The sequence below is a fragment of the Pseudopipra pipra genome, chromosome 5 (assembly GCF_036250125.1).
Source record: "Pseudopipra pipra isolate bDixPip1 chromosome 5, bDixPip1.hap1, whole genome shotgun sequence".
NCBI lineage: Eukaryota > Metazoa > Chordata > Aves > Passeriformes > Pipridae > Pseudopipra > Pseudopipra pipra.
The window spans coordinates 21,135,090-21,159,310 of NC_087553.1; the positions used below are offsets into that span (position 1 = coordinate 21,135,090).

The 24,221-nt window shown below is 37.3% G+C and overlaps 1 protein-coding gene across 1 annotated transcript in view; it reads left to right on the plus strand.

The window, feature by feature from the left end:
- The window catches only part of POLR3B (RNA polymerase III subunit B), a 75,161-nt gene that overhangs the window by 14,198 nt on the left and 36,742 nt on the right, over positions 1–24,221 (plus strand). Inside the window, exons 10-19 of the mRNA XM_064654867.1 lie at positions 4,255–4,377; positions 5,896–6,012; positions 6,512–6,646; positions 11,253–11,414; positions 14,736–14,936; positions 15,884–16,046; positions 17,994–18,147; positions 20,079–20,153; positions 20,911–21,009; positions 23,988–24,115. Of these exons, the coding sequence (XP_064510937.1) occupies positions 4,255–4,377; positions 5,896–6,012; positions 6,512–6,646; positions 11,253–11,414; positions 14,736–14,936; positions 15,884–16,046; positions 17,994–18,147; positions 20,079–20,153; positions 20,911–21,009; positions 23,988–24,115 (1,357 nt within the window). The remainder of the gene's footprint in view (positions 1–4,254; positions 4,378–5,895; positions 6,013–6,511; positions 6,647–11,252; positions 11,415–14,735; positions 14,937–15,883; positions 16,047–17,993; positions 18,148–20,078; positions 20,154–20,910; positions 21,010–23,987; positions 24,116–24,221) is intronic.

Consider the following 24,221-nt stretch of genomic DNA (forward strand, 5'->3'; position numbering starts at 1 on the left):
TTTCTGCCATCCAGACCTGTAAGGATCTTTGGGTTTGGCACATTCAAATGTTTTACAACCAGTTGTGCCAAACACATATAAGTTGTGGTTTTGTGAAGTTTAGCACACTGACCACAACTAACTGAAATTTGATAGGCTACAAAAGGCATAGTGTCTGTTCTAGGACAGACTTGGAGTATCTGCTCTTCACATGTGGAGTTGTTAGAGATTTGTAGCTGTGCTAGCTTAAACGATCTTCCTTAATCTTTCTTCTTAGAAGTGACAAAAGCATTTGTGCAGTCCCTATATATGTAAATGCAGTCTTTGGTTTGAAGTAGTGATATAAATTGGACAATTTTGTCCCCAAAGTATGTATTCATTGAGGTTTGAAAGGGCTGTTAACTGCCTTGTAATGGGAAACAGACACAGCTAATTTGCTTCCTGCTTACTTTGTAACACTTTTTCATTAGTTAATATAAATACACAACCGCAGTGCTATTTAGGATGTCCTGAGTTGACTTGCAACCCGGGGCGACCTTTGTTTTAGCTGTGCCAGTTGTGCACAGCTCCTGGGGCTGTGTGAACTGTGCATAGTGGCTTTTTGAATATGTCAGGCTGTGAGGTACACATGCTTTACCTGGGGGGCTTGAGCAGTTTTAGGTAGCAGTGAGCATTAGGGGACATGTGGAATATTTGTGTAGTATGTAAGGGTGTTTCTGTCCCGAAAAACGTCAGGCTTACAGGTGAGATGGTTTTGCAGGGAGCTCACTACATTGCAGCAAGTTAGAGCTTTTTGAAGGTAAGGACTGTTTTTCTTTTGTGTTCGTGATCTTGATTTGGTAGACTTGAGTGAGTCCTGGGAGCTGAAGTAAGTGAAGGTTGCATGCTGCACCAAAACTGGTGAGAGAAGGAAGAGAATTATAAGTAACCTGAGGGACTTGAATGTTGAATTTTACGACCTGAGTCACTAGATGAAGAATCTTTAGTTCATGTTGGAGCTATAAGGAGCTGCTCTAGGACCTGCGGCAAAAGATTTGAATAGCAGGTCGAGTTTCATTTTTACAAACCTGTGTTAGTCTTGGAGCTGTTTAGTTGCAGCTCTAGAGGAACAGCTGAATGGTGGTCTTACTGGATCTGCAGGATTATGAGTTCCCATGGCTGTAGTTTCATAGCTCGTATCTTCTGAATTATGAAAGCTCCAGACCAATTCTGTCTGTGATTTCAACCTTGAACTTCCCTGACATCTTTTTAATCCAGTCATCTGCCTGTCTCCATTCTGTAATTTAGCCTGATGGACTGCAGAACTACATTCTAGGGAAGTGCCATGGAAACGCCTAGACATCATCATTAAGACACCAGCTGGGGGAGGAAGAGCTGGGCTCACACTCTCTCATGCACGCTCTCCTGTGTACGTGTGTGTGCACACAAATATTGATGTGCACACGTTTTGGTCAGTGGGAAGCTCTCTAGTCCTAGGAAGTGATTGGCCCCATTTGGACCACTTTCCCACTTGAACTCAGGATGATCTGAATATTCTGAGTGCTTGCTTTGACCTGTCTGTTTTATGTCCATTGATGACTAGCCTTCAACCATGCTCTTCAGCAGCCTGCTACCATCTCCCTCCTCATCCTTTAGCTGCCACTGTCAACTTATCCCTTTACAATGACTCCTTCTCCCCTCCCCTGTAAAATTATCCCTTTGTGGCATTGCCTTCCAATCAAAAAGAAACAAGACATCTTGTCTCCTGGTTTGCTTTTATGTTAATTCCCTTTCCCTCAGCTTTGTCCTGGGACCATAAGTGCTTTAAGCTTAGGGCCCATTCCTACCTTGCACGTCCTCAGTGTTTCTGTAACACAAGCAACAACCAAGGAATATTTTGTTGCTGACCTAATGAGGTTACAGGCTAGTTCTGAAATACCTTTTTTGGTTTAGTTTGGTTTTTTAGTTGTTGGGTTTTTTGGGTTGTTTGGTTTTTTTTTAGAAGTGTAACATCAGGGCCAAATTTACTGAAAAACTAAGTGTTAACATTACAAACTGTCTGATAGCAGCATGGGCCTGTTGCTTGCCCTGTTAGTTTTGCAGGTAGGTGTATTTTTGCATGCAAGTTTGCTCAGGATTGTTGAGATTATAGAGGAGAATAAATAGGTTTACTTTTAGGCTGTCATATCAGCACATCATTTTCAATCATTTGCCTAAGTTTTTAGTCATTACTCATAAATTAATTTCTCCCCATTTGCACATATCTAACAATACAACATATATTGTTTGGTGGCAGATCCTAGCCTTTCCCACTCAGAAATTCAGAATTCTCAAGTGAATTTCCTGCTACAAAGTTCAGCTAGAAAATCTATGCTGGTATAATGAAACATCCTATTCTCATCTTTTGATCAGCGAATCATGAAGTTAGAAAAAATTATCAATCCTCTTTAATTTACTGTGGCTTTCTGTTTTTTAGTGGACAAAGAGCATAGTAAAAATGAAGATTGACTTTTTTTTCCACTTGTTTTTTTCACTTATTTTATGGCACAGTCTGGTTGCCATCCCGTAATTAACCTGAGGGACAGAAATAGGGTGATGAGCCGTCGATGTGCTTTAGATAAATACATTCGTGGTATATGTGCCTAGAATGGCACAAGAATTCTGTTCTTCTGTAGGCTAAGTGCAATAATTTTATGAATCCAGTTGTCATTCCTAAACTAGTTTGCTGGTCAGCTATTAAGTCCTAGACACATGGAAAAACTACTGTTGTGAAGCTTCCATGCTTTTGTAGACTTTCTTACGAGTCTAGCTCTCGGGTAATGAAGGATTTTGTTAACTTCTCTGCTGAGGTTTTTTAACTACTGTGTGACCTTATTTAAAAGGGTGAGGAAGTGTAATAATACTTGAAAAACAGAGATCTCAACTGCAGTAATATCACATGGGCAAATGCTGGTTCTGAAAAGAGCCTTGAGATCAGAGGGGTAACTACTCAGTGGGAACAAACTGTGATGTAACACGCTTACCCAGTGAAGTAATGGTGTCTTGATTTGGCACTCAGCTCTGTCTGAGATGGTGGAATTGTGATCTGTGCTTTGCACTAAAAGAGGAGTGTCCTTACCCTGTTATGAGCATATGGTATTTTTTCATTCCTTTTAATTTCTAATAAACCACAAGGTGAAAAGACAAAGTTTGAGTTTAAAGGAACTTTAAGCCAATCACTTATTTGTTGAAAAAGAAAAAAGTGAAAGAAAAAAGAAAAAAAGGAAGCTGGATACTTCACAATTAGAGCCAGTTTTGCAAGGGAATAGCATTAGCTAGGTGTTAAGCAAAGTGACACTCAATGAAGGCAAAAAGAAGAGAAGGTATTTCTGCGTTTTTGAGGAGAATGTGACTTTTTGGGATACTGCCAGTTTTTAATGAGAACCAGAATACTAGGATCTACATAGGCCATTATTTACAATGGTCTTTGTGGCAGGCAGTTTGGAGAATAATGTGAATGCAAACGTAACTTCCTCACAAAGTTCTGAGAAACATATTATAACTCAGCCAGAAGAGGTTTAGTGAGATTATTCCATTTCTTGGTATGGCAGTGCTCCAGGCAAATGCGTGAAGGGGGGAGCTTTAGCACCATCTGGAATCCACAAAAGCCTTCACTGCTGGCTGCCACCTTGAAACACTTACTGATAGAGAGATTTTTCTAAACCTGTTAAGAGCTTTCTTAGTTTATTAAGCTCTTTTCCGCGGTATAAAGTCTAACAAGGTGTCCAAGGATCAGTGAAATAACAGAATGTCTTTCAAGTGGAATTGTGAAGTCATCTTCTAAATGCAGAGAGCTGCAAAGGAGGTAAATTGTAAACGTTTCTCAAATATGATGTGCTACATCACAGTCAGCTGAGTTTGCAGAATTGCTTGTGGTAAGAGACTGTGTGTACTCTTTCAACAAATTTCATCTTCCTTTCTTTATTCTGACTTGGTTTTCATTGTTACACACATTGGGTTGTTATTACCTAGTTTGTTTTTTTTCTTAAGAAAAAAACCATAGGATTTAACTCCTATCAGTGAAGGAAAAAAATGGCTCCCCAAAAAGTCTGTGTGTTCCTGCTGCTTATCAAGATTTCCATTTAACTTTCTTCCATAGCTAGAATATGTGCTGCCAGTGCCAGATGGCACAGTTTCTTAGAGAAGAGCTAGCTCTTGCTTAGTAGTAATGCAGACAAACAATACCAAATTAGCATAAGCAAATGTCAGTGAGTTAACATAAAGCCTTGTTATTTCTGTCTTTTCTTCTTTTCCTAGGCCATGGGTGTTGAGAGTGACCAGGAGATTGTACAGATGATTGGCACAGAGGAACATGTGATGGCTGCATTTGCTCCTAGCCTGGAAGAATGCCAAAAAGCTCAGATCTTTACACAGATGCAGGTGTGTCTTTTCACATGGCCAGAGGCCATAAAAATCCAAAGACAGTGGGTATTGACCACTTTGCTGTGTCAGCAGTGGACATACACTTTTGTTTTAAGGTTTGTTTTGGGGGGTTATTTTAAGCTGTGGCTTTTTAAGGGGTCAGGACTTGTCAAACATGAGACTTTGCTCTCATTACTTAACTGGGGGAAAAAAAGTCGAAGTCAAGAAAGGCTTTGTTTTCAGAAGCTTGGTATTATGTTTTAATGACCTAAGCCTATATATGACAAGTAGCAATGTCCATAAAATTAGGGGTTTTTTTCTGAGGACTATGCCCATTTTTAAATAGGAATTGCACACCCCATTTCTCAGAAGCCCTATTAATGTGGGTATGACCATTTCATTATGAGTAGATGTTCTCCTCCAATTCTAATCTCTTGTATGAAGCCTGTAATAGTAGCCACCCTCTGTCCTGCTAAAGACTTACCAGAGTTCTCTTAGCTCATGTACTTTTTTAAGTAGCTGGAACATGGGCCATTTTTCTGGGAGTGTTTCCTTCATGTACATACTAATCTGCTAGAAGAAGCTTTTGAAGATTAATCTTTCTTTGCTCTTTTGTTGTAAACTTTGTCAAATCTTTCCCTGTGTGATGCTGAGTGTTGTAAAGTGAACATCTTTCTGGTTTTTGTCTTCTGGGGCTTTTGAGGGTTAGAGGTAGCTTAAAGAGCTCCTAATTCAGAGTCAGAAGAGTGAAATGGTGATGCTGGAGGAACACAGATGAATGTGAAGCATCCAGGAGGGTAGAAAAACAGAAATACAGAAGTTATTCTGTGCCAGAAATGTCAGATGAAATTATTAGAGAGTTAGCTGTTTGCGGAGGGAGATAAGAGATGGAAAGGATAGTCTGTCATTTAGTAGAGAGGGCAATTCTTTTGCACAGCTTCATGGCTTCATTTCCAGGCAGGAACTTCCTGTGTGGGCTTGGATAGTTTCTTGACTCTGAATTCTGCAGATTGATTGACAACTGGTAAGAGTAAGAATCCATTAATCACTGTAGAGTACTCCAGAGACAGACGTGGATGCCACACAGTAGCTTTTGTGGATATTAAACAGTGAGTGCTACCTCATGGTTTAATATCTGAATGAAACTTAGCAAGTACACAAAAGAACCGGAGGTTAAAATTCTAATAAATTCACTAGATGTCTTTTCCATTTATAGAATTCTTTTTTCTGTATCTCTACAATATTCTTTCTTTAATATTGTAGTATTTATGTATTTTCACCACTTTCCATTCCAAATGTCATCAACCTATGATAAACATGTTGTCTGTTTAATTACAGTAAATTGCGTGAATTTTCAAGAGGTTTTTTTTATTAGCATCACTTACATCTTTGTTGGTTTGCAGGTTGCTTGGAGTTTGTATCATCTGTGGCTGGTGTGATTGCACATGTTGAGGAATACATACAGATCTCCATATGTGTATATTTGTGTAGGTTACAATTCTGATATTAACTCAGGTTAATTCTGTTTCTTGACAGGCATTGAAGTACATTGGAAACAAAGTAAGAAGGCAAAGGATGTGGGGAGGCCCAAAGAAAACAAAGATGGAAGAAGCCCGAGAGCTGTTGGCTTCAACTATTCTGACCCATGTTCTTGTATGTAACGTTCTAGTTTTTTTCTAAACTGGGATACGGTTGTGTAATTATTTATGCTTTGTTGGCAGAGAAAAATGTCTTTGATGTCTTTGTAGCTGAGATAAAGTAAATCATCCTCAAAATAAAGGGGAAGACTTGGATTGAGTCAAAGAAATCTTTATGAAATCCTGTACCATTGAACTACTTATCATACTGTGCATTTTTTTTCTGCACTGCCAGGCAGTATCGGCTGTTAGTTCAGGACCTTCATGTCATGACCTATACCTTTATTCTGAGTTACTTTCATTTGCTATCTGTTTCAAAGTCACTAATGGTTTTTTTTTGCATTTTTAAAGAAAATAAAGCTCACAAATCCCTTTTGTAACTCCTCAATCAGCCCAGATTACCAGTGATTTAAATGGATGTGTTTGTCTGAATAAGAACTAAGGAATTGATCCTGAAGCATTGGTATATTTTTGTTTTGTTGAGGGTTTTTTTGATTTTTTTTTTTTGTTTACAGGTGAAAGAATTCAATTTTCGTGCCAAGTGCATATACACAGCAGTGATGGTACGCAGAGTAATTTTGGCTCAAGGAGAAAATAAAGTAGATGACAGAGACTACTATGGAAATAAACGTTTGGAGTTAGCAGGGCAGGTGAGTTTTTACTTCAGAGCAAAGTGTTTTTTTGGGATTTTGTTATTATCTGCTTTTAAAAATGCAGGATAGGGAGCATTTGTGTCTTCTCAGTTGAAGTGTTTTTCCTCTCATTTTATTTTTGTTGGCTTTTCTGTGTTGACTCACAGATATGCTTCCCCGATTGAGACTAATAAATTATATCCTCGCTTCTGTATTGCCTCTTTATACCAGATAAAAGGACAGAGCAGTGCAAACAAGGCATCACTTCTAGTTCTGTTGTAACACTGTTAGTGCTAAGAAGACAGCATTAAGATCCATCTTCCAGTGTTCCCCTCTAAGCAGCTGGGTAAGGGAATAAACTGGGAACAAGGAGGTACCTGCATGTCAGGTCCAGGCTGTCCCATTGTGGAGAACCCAGCTTGTGTAGCAGCTCACAGAACAGCCACTCAAGCCTCCTGTAATTTGGAGCCCATAAGATTGCTTATTTGTTGTCAGCTGCTCTTCTGGCCTCTAGAGTAGCATGAATTAACAAAGTAAGTGGTTCGAGGTTAACTGGAGCAGCTGATGAAAGTGGATTGTGTGGACTTCTCTGCTTGCAGAATTTTGGCACTGAAAGTGGTGGAATCAGTAACAAATGGCTGTGAAGGAAGGGAGTGGTTTGACTGGCACCATTCTTCTGCAGAGAGGGTGGCAGTTCTCAGCTATTGGCCAAACTACATTCCCCTAATGCAGTGGGAATTTGCTTATCAGATGAAGGAACTGCATGGATTTTCCCTTGCCATGTGTGGTTATTTGGTTAAACAGTTTGTATTAGGATTGGGCTTACTTGCTGTGCTCGGTGTTAATGTAAGTTGGAGTTTTGGTATCATCCCTAGTTGTTGATCATGATCAGAAATTCAGACCATATACTAAATGCACCAGATTGCAGAAACTCTGCATCTCTGCTGCCCACACCATTTGTATTGGGTTTTCTGTTGCAGCACATTTAAAAATATCTGTTCCTTTTTGTTCATATCCCATGAAAATTCTCATTTTATTGTACTTTTTAAGATGTGTGCTTGCATGTTGTCTCACACTCTTCCTTCCCCCCCCGCCCTGTCCTCCGTGCACACATGTGAACACACATACAGAGAGCATGCAGTCATTTTAGAGTAAGAAACATGTGCTTTGCTTCCTAGTTTTCTGAAGAAACTAAGATGACACTCTTGAATGCGTTCAAAGCACAAATATAAGGGAAAAAAGTCTTCCTAAGCTGTTAGGAAAAGAAATTCATTCTTCAAATTAGTATGCTTACTGTAAATCAAATTTTTAATCTTCTGCTAAGGCAGAATATATTTCTAAAGTGTAAGGGGTAGTAAGTGGATATTAGGGCAATATTCTAATGGGATAAATATTTTAAGCTGTAGTGGATTTATTTGGTTTCAGGTGTAATGTTGTTGCTGTAGTTCAGTATGACTGTAATCAATAAAATTAGTTGTTGCTTTGTCATTGTATTGTTCTTACTTAACTGGATTAAAGGATTAAAGGAGTTTTTCCCTGAGATTTTTAGAGGCAGAAAGTAGAGCAGGTAAAAAAGTTTTCTGCAAGCTGTAAGAAGAATGCCTCTGCTCACACAGGTGTTAACAACCAAAACAGTTTTAAATTAACTGGGAAGAGTTTTTAAATGTAGAGGGTCATTCATAACAAAGCCAATATGTTTCTTTTCTACATCGAGGGGAACTATTCAGGGGTTGTAACACTTGATTAAGAGTAGTTTTTTCTCTCTTGTAGTATTTTAAATTCTCGTTTCAAGCTGAACACTTGAATTCCTCTTTGCCACGTTATTGGTGAAATATTAATTTGATTGGATTACAGACTAAAAAGTGTGGAGATTTTTCACCAGTTTCTAAATGTTTATGTTTAGCTAAAGTTTCTGTGGATAAAATGGTTGGTGGTGGTTTGTTTGTTTTGGGCTTTTTTTTTTTTTTTTAATGCCAACATGTTCCTGGCATAAAAATCCTGTTGATTTACAATTTGAATAAAGAAAAAAAAAAAGAAAGTATTCCCATGGGAGAAGAAAAACATAGCGGTCTAAACAATGTAAAGACATAAAAGGCATTGTGTTTATAAAAATGTGTGAAAACAATAGCTGCTAATTTCACACCCCATGGGACAAGAGAATACGAAATGTGCTTTAGCTTTAGATAACAGAGTTGTATCCACTCGCCAAGCTGGTTTACAGAGCTTTCTCTTAGTCTTTCTGCCACTAGAGGCTCGGTAGGCCAGGTGCCAGCTGAGGTGTTAGCAAAACCTACCGATTTCAGGCTTAATCTTTTCACCTACCTTTTCTCTTTCCTTAATGTGTTCATTATTTGCTAAGCATTACTCTGTTCTTTGTCCTCAGTTTTTTTTTGTTTCTAATGCAGCTCGCTTTGTATGGGTGAGATATGGAACAGCACCAAAATCCGGCACCCTGGAAAGCAAGGGATTTCTACCCTGTGACAAAAGAATACCGCCTTGACTTCAGAGATTGCCTAATCCCAGCTGTTCTGATAATATAATTAAGGCTGCCTAATGTCTTTAATTTTGCAACCAGTTTGTGTGAAAGGGAGAATTTGGCACTCTAAAGGCTTAAACGCTAAATAGCAATCTCAAGGCGCCTAATTAGAATTCTCTGACATTAAGCTAATTGCTGAAACTGTATTTCAGCAGCTTAACTTCTTTATTAATTTTTCTTAGGATTTTCAATGAAAATCAATTGATGAGCTGTCAGTATTTTTTTTCCTTAAACATAATTTGCTCTTTCGTGCTCCTTTCTGAAGCAGGCTGAAAGGCCTTGGACTAACTATGAAATCCACTGAATATTATCAGTGGCATTCCATCCTTTTTCTTTAATCTCTTGCTCTTGACCTAGATAATGTGGTTATTGTGAGATTCTTCTTTGCCAGATAGTCAGAGCTCTTACAGAGCAAGAATCTGTGAGTGAAATTGGCAAAGTATGACACTTTTCAGACTAGCAAATAGTAGCAAGTTGCTGTACTTGGGGTGTAACTCGCGTTATTAGTTCAGGGAACGGGAAGGATAGTGTGGCTTTATAATCCTGATGGCATACGGAATTATGACGTTTTTGCAATTTTGTGATCAAGGAATCAAATATTTAGACACTTTCTGAGTGATTTTTAAGTGTTCCATTAAATGTTTTGTCAAATGTTTAAAGCTTGCTCAAACTTGTGGAGATCAAATGGATGCCATGGTTTATTTCAAAGGAGTCTAGTTCTTATTTAACAAGACTAACAGACATCTTAAAACTGTGCAGGTTCCTTCCTTTTACTTTTGAAATGCTTCCCTCATAGTCTAGTTTTTGGAGACTTCAGTGAGTTCTCCTTCCTAATACAATGCTTCATAAAAGATGCTTTTATTTCTGATGGAAATCTTACTTAAATTAACTGTGATATCGCAGATGAGTTGCAAGTGACTGGATTTCTTTTGACAGTGGTGACAGTATAACTTTGTAACTGTTAAGGGTATTATAAACATCAGAAGGGAAAGAAGGTCTGGGACAACTTCCTTTCATGCCAAGATCAGCACTAAAACACCCATTTTCCAAGCAAAATGGCTCTGTTCAGAGTGGCAATAGAATTCCATTTTTGTCAAGGGTTAGTATACGGTGTGTATTGTCATTGGTTTTACAATTTAAGTGTTTCTTGTGTCTTAAAAAGTAGACTGTCAAAGATAATCCAGTCTTGCTCTCTGGGAAAGCCAGTGGGAGCGTTTTGTTGCAAATCAAGGGTCTGTCTTGAGCTTCCCGGTGTTATTTGCTGCACTTATATTCTTAACTGCATTTGTGATGCCAGTGAGGTAGCTTATAATTTAAGTTAGCTGCTTTACAGTGTCATTTGCCAAATGCTTTGGTCAGCCCAGCTGGGGAATGTAGGTAGAGGAAAGCAAATGAAAGCTAGTGGACAATCCCAATGATAGAGGAATGAGTGGTTTGCTTCCTTGTCTCCAAAAGGTGAGGAACGGTGGTGACTATGTCTGACAGAGACAGTTACAGTTCAGTTTAATTCTGCATATACAGAAATTAAATGGTACAATTGATTCCAGAATGTCTTAGCTGTGATGGATGAATACATGGATTGTTCAAGGCTACCATGTATTTGTATGCTGGGAACTACCCTTTCTGGCTTTGGTAGCTACTGTGTTTTTAGTTCTTCTGGCACTTGGGGCTGCTGCAGAGTTGAGTCCCAGGACAGGACTGCTAGGCTTTCGAATTTACCCTGTTTGTTTGCAAAGCTAAGCATTGTAAACACTTAAAACGTATCATGTAATGCAGATTTAAGTGTTTTGAAAAGCTGTTAGTGTCTGCAAGGAGAGGCTGAGCAAACTGAAGAAGCAAAGCAAATTGGAGAGTGAAAAAAGTCAGATCAAAAACTTTGGTAGCCTTTTCTTTTCATGGCTATTTTAACAACTAAAAGTTATTAATATACATATACAGGAAATAACTGGTTTTAAAAGCAGCACTTTTGAATGGTTCTCTTGCTGGGTTGTTTTATTTTAACTGACAAGAAGGATAAAGGTAGAAGTATTAAATGTGTTTCCCCTCCCTTTCTCCATTTCCCTTAATCCAGCTGTTTTGTATTTCCAGCTTCTTTCTCTTCTATTTGAAGATTTGTTCAAAAAATTTAACTCTGAGCTGAAGAAGATTGCTGACCAGGTAATCCCCAAGCAACGTGCAGCTCAGTTTGATGTCGTGAAGCATATGCGTCAAGACCAGATCACCAATGGCATGGTCAATGCCATCTCCACAGTAAGTGGTTTTGTTCTCATTTTGGTACGTGGAGTTTTTTCACCCTAGTGAAAAACATTGTGGAAATGTGCAAATTCTCTTCTGATTAATCTACTGGTTTTTGTTTGAAGAGGGCATCTATTTAACATCCTTTATAGATTAAAGTTACAAAACTCTGTCATGGGCAGGGCTTTTGGAATTCACTGAAGAATAAATAATCATCAAGCCACTTTTATTTCAAAGTGATGGTTTTGTGTTTGTGAAGGAATGGTAGAAACAAGCGAATTTAGAATAGTGATCATTGTATTTATCCAATGTGCTGTCTTTTAGGTTCTACTTGACTATGGTGTGGTTTTTTATTATTTTATGGATTTAGCTAGGGTCTGGTTACATCATTTGTCCACAAGATGGTTGGAAAACAGCGTGAAAACAAACGGAACCAACCAACCAACCAAAAACAAATAAACAAAATAAAAAACCAAACAACACCAAAACCCAAACCCAAAAAAACCCCACACCAAACAAACCAAAAATCACTACCTTAAATTTAAGCTCTTTAAGGGCAGTGCCTTTTTATTTTAAAGTTGCTACTATGAACAAATTTTCAACTTACAAGTTAGTACTTCTCTGCTAATGATACTGAACTATTTAACAGGGAAATTTGCTGCATGCCATAGTATTGAAAAAAAACCCCTGATGATTAGCCTTTAAATATTTTTCTTAGTTGGATTTTAGCCTGTGTCTGCCTTCTGCTGGAATGGATATTTTCGTTCATGCCAGTGGACAAGAACAATAATAGTTACTAACTTTGTATTTTACCTCAGACATCTGCTAGAGCAATTTGTGAGATTGTTCCTGAAACCTGTCTACTCACTTGTAAATTACTTTGAAATCCATGATTTTTTAAAAGAAATTAGATTAGACTTAAGTATTTTAAGAGCTGGTAAAAATTGTGGAACCTAATTTTTAATCTTTGGAGCTCTTGAGAGGGCTTTTCTGCCTAGCATGAAATTAAAGTTTTTCTTTTTTGGTTCTTGTGAACAAAATTAACTCTACGAATTGCATCCAAAGCCACCAGCAGTCTGTAACTTACAAATCCTGGTGTTAAAGCTTATCACTGTTTAATTTTATGAGTGCCCCAAATGTAGTTAAATCTCTACAGTGCACGTAACCAAAACAATTGACAGATTTGTTTCTCTAAATGCTGGGGCTTTCTTCTAGCTGGTGCCAGTTTTTCCATTTGGACTGACAGAGATAAATCTGCAAATATTCAGTACATATTCAGTAAAGTCTTCCTTCTTCCACTGTCTTTGGACTTTTTTTTACTGCCACATAGGCAGTTAAACACCATCTGCTCTTAAGCATTGAAAAATAATTTATCAGGAACAATGCCCAGTGCACACTATTCAAGAGATTAAGCAAATACCGTAAAAATCATTCTTGGAAATGACAATCTCCAATCTCACCAGAATGCTTCGATGATATTCTCCAAGAGCATGAAATAACTCGGCGGATTCATAATTACACCAGTAGCATGCAAAAGAATTCATAGCCCTGCTGCATCAACCACAGTGGTGTTCAGTGATATTTCCTACAGGTTGTCTTCTTACCCTGGAAAATACCTATCCTGATAGAAATTTCAGCATCTGAAGAATCACCTGATGCTACTGAGGGAGCAACTTCCTGTTCACAGGAGTTCTTGATAGGGAGTTCTCGACTGAGAGTGGTCTCACAACTGCCCTGGGCCCATTTTGGTTTGGGATTTTTGGCAACTTTTGAAGGATTCAGCACAAAGAATTTTTTGTAATGTTTCTTCAGGCACCATTTTTACCTCCTTTTTCCTCCAGTCTTTTTGATTTCAGATTCTTATAGGCAGTGAAGAAGAAATCATATGCTAATTGAAACTACAGATGCAATAATTTCTAGTGTGAGAAAAAAATACTCATTTCTTTTGGTCTTCCAAATTCCATATTCTCATAATTCCTAGTCTTTAAAGAATGAAATGGTCAGTGAGTGAACCCTTCCCAAGAATGCTGAGGAGATGAACAGGTTTCTTTTGACTGCCTTACCGTTGGGCATTTTGTCTTCCCATTTTCTGTTACAAATTTGAGACTATTTGATAGTCTCTTCAGTAGAAGAAAATAGCAAAATCAGTTGTATCAGTGGTGGTTTCTCGCTGTTCATCACTAAATGGGATTGTGCTGTTAATGTGTAAATAAAGAAGCCAAGCAAATCACCCTCTAAAAGGCTTTTGGTGTAGTATAGCAAGCAAGCTTCAAATTATTTGTTAGTATTGGGTAGCTGAGTTTGTCAAAAAGGCTACAGGAATTAGCAGAAGGCAATCTCTGGGGAAATGTTATCTTTGGACTGGCCAGTAACATGGTGCCTGGAGTGTAAGTAGTTATATTTCAGACAGAAACTTCCTGTACCCAATGATTCAGGTGCTGAGAACTGTATCTGATGTAGATGTCATGAAGGCAAAAATTGTAGTGCCAAATTTCAAGATTACTGTAGAGATTATTAAATCTGCTTGGCATTGAAACATATTTGTGTCCTAGAACGTTGTCTGAACTTTCTTTTCCTAATTAAAACCGCAAATGATAGTACTTGTGACAGACCTGAAACATGAAAACTCTGGTATATGCATGGATCTTGCATTTCATACTTGGTGTAATCCTACCAGGGAAGTTGGATAGACCTACTACACATACACACACACACACACACACACACACACACACACACACACACACACACACACACAAACTCTTCTGTGAGAAGGCACATCAGTGAGTCTTTTTTCTCTGGATTCTAAAAGCAAAAGGCTTCAAGAAAGTACAGAGGGCTTTGATGTCAGACTTCTCTAGCATAAATGCCTGTGCTTCCTACAAAAGTAACAAATCACGAAAAAGGCAAAAGTGGAAGCTGGTGGGATCTATTGTAAAAGTGTTACTTCACTCAAAAGACCTTTTTTTACAAAAAAACCCCTAACAAACTATAAAACAAGAACAGAAAATAATTCAATTTAGCTAAATTTGAGTATGGATTTATCTATAAGGGACAGATGAAGAAGAATCTGTGTGTGATTGACTATATAATAGCAAAAGTATCTTCTCATCTGAAACAGCAGTTCTTTTGTTTCATTTTTTTTTTTAATACTTAGTACAGATACACTGTGACTAGGAGTTTATATGCAGAAGGGTAATTAGAAAGTTGTTTTATATAAATGGGCAACATTTGCTTTGCAAAGCTCCTCAGATATCATTCTGTCTAGATACTGGAAAAATTCAAGGCAGGGATAAACTGAAATAATTTTTTTAAAACACTAATTTTATTCTGCAGGGAAATTGGTCTCTAAAGAGATTCAAAATGGACCGCCAGGGTGTGACGCAAGTATTGTCCCGCTTGTCTTATATATCTGCTCTGGGAATGATGACTAGAATCTCTTCTCAGTTCGAAAAGACAAGGAAAGTGAGTGGTCCTCGATCGTTACAACCATCTCAGTGGGGGATGCTCTGCCCTTCTGACACTCCTGAAGGAGAGGTGAGGAATTGCTATTTTGCTTTCTGTGTTTCTTATCCTGAGGAATGGAGACACCTGTTTATTTTGAAGCAGGTGGTCCTCCATCAGAGGAAGAATTCTGATGAGGAGGTTTCTGGAGGGGTAGATTATCCTCAGCCTGAAAATGCAACTTGTCTATCTTCTGACAACCCTCTTTACATCCTGGTCTTCCTTACTATGTTGCCTTCTTTCTCCAGAGTGGGTTGTCTGGAAACAGTTCTGAAATCATTTAGCTATATGAGAACAACATGAGGACCCCCCCAATTTTGCTGCAGAACTACTTGTTCTCTTTTGATCAGAGCAGAAGGAGGGGAGTCCTAAACTCCTGTCCCTTTGTTCTGTAATAAAGGTTCTGTTTTGAAGTTGCAGCATCAACCTGCAATTTTTCTAGAAACATGTACCATTATTTCTTTAACCATTAGCTTGAGGAACAAAACCACCTTTGTATATTTTGCATTAAAGATATCATCCGGGTTATTTGAGCCAAACAATTGATGCTGACAGTCTTTGGTTTGTTTTCCTTTTTTTCTGGTTTTTTTTTTTTTTTTTGAATATACTGGAGAGGGGGGAACTCTCAGCTTTCTGTGTTAGTATGTAGTCAATATGAGCTAGTCTCATTAAGCAGCTGAAATATAATTGCACTGTATAACATATTTGGATCTTTTTTCATTTAAAAGCATCAATGTTTGTGTCAGAACTTACAGAGTATTTGGAAAATTGATAGATAGACTGATTTTGTACTTCCATTATGCTGCTGAGTAGCTGTTGCTTTGAAGAGAGAAATGCAGCATTATACATGTTTGGATAACTTAAGAACTACAACTTCAGTGCCTATATTTTTTATTATTTTTATTATTTTGTAAATGCTAAAACACTGGAATAGAAGGAATAAAATATGTGTGATGTGTTGCTTTTTTCTTTTTTTTTAGGCTTGTGGTTTGGTTAAAAATCTTGCCCTCATGACTCATATTACTACAGATATGGAAGATGGCCCAATTATTAAATTAGCCAGTAATCTTGGAGTTGAAGATGTCAACTTGCTCTGTGGTGAAGAACTATCATATCCAAATGTGTTCCTTGTTTTCCTTAATGGTATGTTACTTCTCAGCAGTCTTGACTCTGATTTGTTGCTGATGGAGAGTTAGGCTTCGGAAACCCTCCAGCAACTTTTGGAACACCATAGATGCCGCTTTCCACATGTGAATAATTTCCTCTAAGTATTTCAATAGGGTTGGGCAAAGTAGACAGGCCAGATCATGACACTTAGTTGCATGAAGTTGGATCTTCAGAACTCTGGCTGCAGATGTCTGTAGCTGAGAAATTGAAACTTTTTTCAAATTTCAGCCCTGTTTTTAAGCCCGCTTGCAGAAATATGTACATTTGACTACAGATTTTTTTGTTTCTTCAGACATTGACCAAGGGTGGTGCCATTCTTAAAGTACTTTTAAAAGAAAATAACTGCTAAATTTGTAATACATTTATAAATTCAGAGCTTCATTTACAGAAAGTGTTTAGTAATCTGTAGTCTCTATTTGTTTTTATATATATTCATGCACTTTAAAGTGCCTTTAAGAACAGAAGCATCTATTGTTTGCAAAGTTTAGCAATGCTATTCTCTTTAAAATCACCTTTTAAGGGACATGTTGCTTTGTGAATTATTAGAAAAAATTAGACTTTGGAAAACAGGCCTCTCTTCTTTGTTAAAGGGATGATTTGTCACATGTGCTTTGTGTCTGCACATTTGTGTTTCTTTTACAACTGATCTTGTAGCGTTTCAAAAACAACAGGTACTATGATATTACATTTCAAAGTACTGACATTTTTATAACTACAACTGTGATTTAAAAATAGCCTTTTGTCAACAGCATCCACTTCCAGGGACTAATATGTAATGTCTGTCACCATGAATAAGTTCTCCATTTACCTTTGAATTAAGCAGAATTTGTTCTTCAATCCTGCCTTTTCCCAGTAACATAAAAGCAGCACTTGACCAAACTGCATTCCTTTGCTCTGCTTTTCTATAGCACTATGTTAAAGATAAGATTCAGTCAAACCACATGTACCCTCTTCTGTTTTGTTTTATGGTCCAAAGGACAGTGCAGAGCCAAAATATTGTATTCTTCCTTCACAAGCTCAGTCTGTGATATGGAACAAGATAGTGTTTTGTCAAATGTAGATGAACTAATATTAAGTGAGGCAAAACAAGTTACTGTTCAATCTACTAGTTTTGGGTTTAATCCATAATAAAATTTCAGACTTGTGAATGGATTACTTGATCCTGATTTAAACCTGTGACCTAAGAGGGCAGAAAATCTGTTAAGTACAAATCCTTTAAGCTATAGAGACCTTTGTATTGTCTTATAAACTCCCCGAACTATCATCCTTTGTCTTCTCTTTTGAAGTTTTGTTTAAAATGTGACCATGCTTATGTTTATATATTGAGATTACTTTGGTCAGGTGACTCTCTGACTGAATTTTACTCTCTTGTTTGTTCATCATGCATCAAAATACTTAAGTATGAGCTAGAGTGCCCTGCTAAGATAGCTAGGTTGAGCAAAGTACCTGAAGGAGGAATTATGGTGATGTTGTGAGTGATCATATATATCAAAAATACCAGGACTTTCTGAAATTTCTAACAAGGCAGCAGGACAGTTCCTTGGTCTGTTCTTGGAGACTTTGGATCTGTCTCAGTACAGGTGAAATTGCAGACTTCAGAATTGTTGTTTACTTGTATACCAACTGGTGAATGGCCACCGGAGCAGAAACATATTTGAAGAAAGCTGGATGAAGCACATCATTTGGTTTCTCAGGCTATTTGAAGATGTGCAGGTAGATGACTTGTGAAATTGTGACAATTTTTTACTTAGAGGAAAAAAGAGCCAATTCTTATACACGTAAGCAAAGAGAAATTTTACGACAACTCTTATTATTTGCAAGAAGCAGGAAGTACTTCTATGCATGCTACACGTGATCAGAATTTGTAAATAGAATTTTAGATATGCAAAGGATGCACCAGGTATTTATTCTCTTTCTGAATAGGTAACATCCTTGGTGTCATACGTGATCATCAGAAATTAGTCAACACATTTCGGATAATGCGTCGAGCGGGTTATATCAATGAATTCGTTTCCATCTCTACCAATCTGTCTGACAGATGTGTCTACATTTCCTCTGATGGGGGCAGATTGTGCAGGTAAACATCCCGTCAGAATTATCTCACTACTGAACTTACTGTAAGCACTGTTTTATGCACTGTACAGATACAAGCAAATTCAGTAAGACTTGAGCATCTTTTTTCTCCTTAAATAGCCCTCTTTCAAAACAGACAGGTCTGAAAACGTGCTGTATAGTCAAGCAACTTATAAAACAACAAAGTCCAAATATATCCATTTTACCTGTAAACAAAAGTCAAACCAAAATGTTTCTTCTGTCTTCTTAAAAAAAAAAAAAAAAGAAGAGGAGAAGTACAATCAATCTGACTGACAACTCCAGTAATGTTCAGTGTCCTTGGAGGAACATTTTGTAACTTCCTGTAAAGTGAGAAACAAGCAGCCACTCGTCTGATATACCATGAATGTCATATCACATTTTAGACTGAGAAGCTGCTCTTTGTCTTCAAGGGCAAAACTTCTGGTGCAAAACTTCCTCAGGCATGTATACTTGTTTGCTGTAATACGAAGATGTCTCACAACTTTGGGTTATTTCATTGCTTACCCTTAAGTAGGTAGGGAATTCAGTAAGCCTGTAAGAAAGGTTACCACCTTGTGGTCTTTATTAGATAGAAAGAGTGCCTGAGTAACAGTCGTGTCACGGAGGAAAGCAAAAAGGAATTGGCTGGCTAAAATGAGAAGGAGGCAGAAGATCATGTTGATTTATAGTAGCAGCTAGAGACCTCAGTCAGATTATGACAGCACTGTGCTAGGTTATTTACAAGTAAAACATCTCCAGGCCCAAGTAATCAGCCTAAGGAACAAGGCACAAAAGTTGAACAAAGCAGAGATTGGGAGAGGCAGAATGAGTTAATGAATATATACATATTTTAACATGGACTAGCTGTGTGCATATTTTGTGTGTTCTTTAACGAAGCAGTAGTCACAACTGCAGGTTGCATTCCACCTTATCCATTAATTGAATCTCAGAGCGTGCTGAATACAGTTTGAGGCATGCTAGAGGCTCTGAACTAATAAATGTACAAACCATCAATTTATCATACCGGCTCAAGAGATCCAGAGTAGGGGCGTATTCAGTGGCAGAGAAGTAATTTTCCAGTCAGGGTTCATATCAGCCATTCTGTAGTTTTGGAGATGCAGCAAAGCTTACAATGTGTAATATAAAGATAAGGGAAATCATGTAAATTTTCAGGAGTTTACCAAGTTTACTTTGTGGCACCCCTCACCCTGCAATTGTTCAAATACCCCTACTAACCATTTTAAAGTGATTATGAGTCTTCTAACCTTATTTAGACTTTAGAGGGGACTCCACAAGTATCTTGTAGCTATTTGCTGCTCTTTATAAAAGCAACTTGTCCAAATAGCAACAGCCCTTGACGTTTCATTCTTGCATGCCATCCTTTGTGTCAATGTTTTTGTTTGGTAAAGAAGCCTTCAGAGGTCCATGTGCTGTTGAAATTTATGGATTCATCTGAGATCACCCTTAGTAAATGCCTGTACTTTACACCATGTAGGTAACCACAAAATGCATTCTCGCATGTGGACACTTGAGCACTAACTGTTCACTCAGTGTTCTGTGAAGTCTGTGCAATAGCCACAGTACTTAATGCCATTCTTAGCTTTGTAGATTTGGAAATCTCTAGTCTTTAAAGCTGTCATCATCTGTAGGTAAAACTTAAAAAAAGGTTAGTTTAAAGATTTAAAGGGGAAAAAAGCAGCTTCTACCTCAACATTGAAATCTTAATTTTTCTGGTACTCTTTTTAAGTACTTCATAGACAATATGTCAAACCAAGGTCTGAATAAATACTGATTGTATTTATGTGGATTTATGAGTTAAAGATGAATAAATTTTAAAAGTAATTTATATAATAGGTTGTGCATAGATTTTTAATAGAAGTGTAAATTAAGTTACTTGCCTAAGTATTTGCAATGACAATCTTTTTTTATTTGCAGACCTTACATTATTGTCAAGAAGCAAAAACCTGCAGTTACAAACAAGCATATGGAAGAACTGGCTCAGGGATACAGGTACACAACTCAAGTAGACCATATTCATCTTCAATAAGTAAATACTGTGTGAAAATACTTCAGCCAGTCAATATTTCACAATCTTAGGGTTAGCTATGAAGAGAACAAGTCTACTCTCCTCTATATTAATCATTGCTGTAATGGAGATTTTCTGTTTAAGTCAAATTAAGTCTGCTCTTCTTATTTTGTTACTGCTATGAAATTTGGTGATTATACTGAATAAACACTTTTGACAGCCTCATCTTTCTGGAAGTGGAAGGCCTGAGGCAGTGTCATCCTTCTGACTGAAAAATCAAATACCTGGAGGGAATATCAACTTGACCATCCTAAAACAGGCACATTCAGAATTAGTTTTAGAAGTTCTTTAAAATTCTTAGTTTGTGTGTTTGAAAAAAACCACACACAAAAGTATTTAAATTTAGCTCTAACTAAATTTCACAAAACCATCACAAAAACTTGCATGATTACCCCTATATTTTCTTACATTTATAGAGATGATGAGTACATACAGGAAGATTTCATTGCTTGTTCAAATAAGTAACATTCGTCAGTCAGACTGTGTGAAGCAGTGAATGGGCAACAGGATTACTTTAAAAATACATTTTTCTTTTAATATGTAATATGCACAGAAATTTCCTGTAGAAGTATTTATCTGGTTTAACTTTACATATTACATTTCTTTAATATCTTTACTATGATTTTATGTTTGCAGAAATATAAGACAGTACTTCTAGTGTAATTTTTAATTTATCTGTAGGAATTTTGAAGACTTCTTGCACGAAGGCCTCGTTGAATATTTGGATGTGAATGAAGAAAATGATTGTAACATCGCACTGTATGAAAATACAATTAATAAGTAAGTAAGTATGCATTCAGACACTGACACAGGAAAAACTTTCATAGGGTGACCCTCTGAAATGCAAGCATAAAAATAATGTTACTGTTTTCACATATACACACTGCTCCCTGCAAGTGGTTGAAACCACTCCAGGTGAAAGCTAAAGAAAGTCTGTTCACACACATCCTAAATTATCCACAGGATAGTTACAATAAATGATTTTGATTTTAGGAGATCTGTTCCTGCCAGTAACTCCTAAAACTGTGGAATAGTTCAAGGTTTATCCTTTTTTTCTCTGAATATGGCTTTTTTTTTTTCATTCTAATCATTCTAATCTGTCCTGGTCAAGTACTCATGGAAGCCAGTAGGAATATATCATTGATTTCAGTGGAGGTGGATGAGACCTTCAATTATCTTTAACCTTTGCCAGATGAAATGCATTAACTCTGCTAATTAAATTGCATTGTTCCTGCCCAGGCTTATGAAGACTTTATCACTTTAAGAACTTACTCTTGCATGCTCTTGACTGACTTCTATATACGTGAGTAAGGATATATTAATAAAGCACACACAATTGCTGTTGTTTGTGCCAAAATTAAATAATTTCCACAGAGCACCAGAGCTGAAAAATTTAAGTTACAGGACACCTGACTCAGCTTGGAAGGTTAATGGGAGTGTATCCCATGAAATCACTGCTTAGGCAAAAATAAGAGAAGAGAGTGAACACCAGTGGACTAGTGTGAGGAAATGACTCCAAAACAACTGGCAAAAAGTTGGGAGATTCTTGTATTGTCCATTTTGAGTTTAGCTTCAATGCTTGTGGCTAACATGCCATAAGTATCTGAGCTTGCATCCTATGAGCACATTGCTCCTTGTGTTTGGTAGTGATATTCCCTACATCCTAAGTAGTTATTTGTCCTCCCTTTCCCCAGATGACCATCTTGCATTTGAAATGGCATGACAGCGTGGTACAACTTGTCTCCCCTATTGTGAAGTATCCCGTTAACATTCCTGCTTTTGTAATGTAGGCTTTTTTTAGCTACAGTATCCTCTCTTTACTTTTCCAATCTAATTAGGGGGATTTTCTTTGAAGGATTTGACTCTATTTAATGCATTAAATTTCTTCCTTACACATCTGTAACTCTGATTTTCAAACTCACAAGGTTGCCTTCCTTTCTTGGGCTCATTTCCAGCAGTGGCATTTTTGTCCTGCAGAAATTCAACTGCTCTGTAAAGTTTGAAGGTCTCTCATTGCCACTGTGGAATACTTCATAAGATACCAGAATCTGCATGTGTTGCATCATCTTTGGTTGAAATAGGATTGACCTCAATGGAAAAAGACTTGTGTTGAATATCCTGTCTGAAATATGTAGTTCCATGCACTTGTACTTTTTGAAGAGATTGTTGAACTTCACTATCAGTAAGTCTCAATTAAGCCTCTTGTTTTATTGTTCGAGAAGTGTCAGCAGGTCTGTGAAGTTCTACAGAATGGGGGAGCAGTCTCTGCTTTTAAGTTTGCTACTGGCTCTTGAGACCATTTTACTATTACTTGACTGCAGTTGGGATTCTACCATTTGTATTTTCTTAAGACAGGCTTTAGTTAACATGGCTGCTTTTTATCAAGGGAAAGAAAATAATGGCTATTCTCTGCCTAGCAGGTGATTTTTAGGTTGCTCAAGCATATTTGTGATTTATAAAGATTTCTAGGACCGATAGAGGGTTTCATTGGCTTACTTCTCAGGGTTTCCAAATTTTTTTTTTCATTTTTCAGATGGCATTTTTTTTCCAGTATTACATACATTGTTTATGTAAGTTCCTGCTGGCACTTGTCTTAGACCTGCATGTACTTGTGGGTAATTCCTCAGCCTTTGCGAGCTTATAGTGCTGTCATAATAAAGATTTTCCCAGTCATTTCCTTTGCAAGGTTTCAAAGTTTAGTACAAAAATGAATGTGTTTAAATAATTAAAAGAAAGTCTTCCAAAAAACTTCCAACAGAAGTCAAACATTAAAGATTTTCAGAATTTTCAGAATGCACTGGGTTTAGATGTGTGGGAGAAGCAATGTATGCCTAAACCCAAGCTCTGTGTAATAAATCCAGGACATGAAAGATAGGCTTTGAATAGGTTTGGTTATAATTATCTGTGTTTCATAATTCCCCATTTCCTAGTTACTTATCTTGATTTAAATTCATATCTGCTGCAGCCAAGTTTTATTGTACACTTCATCCTTAGTTATTAGTCACTCCACTTGCATCCCAATGCTTGCTATGATTTAATTGTCTTTATTGAGCATGGACTTTCTCCCATGAACCTCATGCCAGATAGAACAAATTTTGTCATCTCTCAGTCTTTACTCCTTTACCCTTGTCTTTTTACTTCTCATCTCTACTGTCTTTCAACAATACAATCACTTCCAAAACATTTGCAGAGCTTTTCAAATAGTGCTTCATTATGCTGTATCAGCTGTGGCACTAGGTCTGGTTTGGACACAGATGTTTTCCCTTTAACTGATGCTATATAACTAACCTTGGAAAACCAAAACTACACTTCTAGTGTTTTTCAATACCTCACTCTGTCTTGCTCTTCATTCCTCCATCTCCCCAGCGGATTTCTGGATCTCTGAGGTTAGTAATCTAACAGGGAAGACTCTCATTACATGAGGAGACATTCCTTAAGGCATTTTAGGTCTTACTGTATAAACTGATGTTTTATTGTCTTACTGAGCTCTCTCAGATTGTTGTTATCTGGAGGCTTTTTTTCCATGATGGAATAAATCCTCAATTATTTGTCTTTCTTTTCATATGGAAACACTTAAAGTCAGAAGAAAGTTACTGTTGGGTTTTTTTTAAATAAAAATAAAAATCCCATAGTGAATCCATATCTTAAGGTCCTATTGACTTACATGTTACTGAACAGAATTGGAAGTATTATGAGATTAAATTAAATAAATTCTACTTGTTTGTTCACCTGCCATAATTAGTACTCTTTCTTTTAAGAGATACAACGCATTTGGAGATTGAGCCTTTCACACTTCTTGGTGTCTGTGCTGGGCTGATTCCATATCCTCACCACAACCAGTCCCCGAGAAACACTTATCAATGTGCCATGGGGAAACAAGCCATGGGTAAGACTTTATTTTTTATTCCTTTTTGAAGTGTTATATAGTTTTTGAAGCTATGCAGCAAAAGTGACAAACAGAGAAATTGTTAACGTAAAAGCTATGCTAGAAA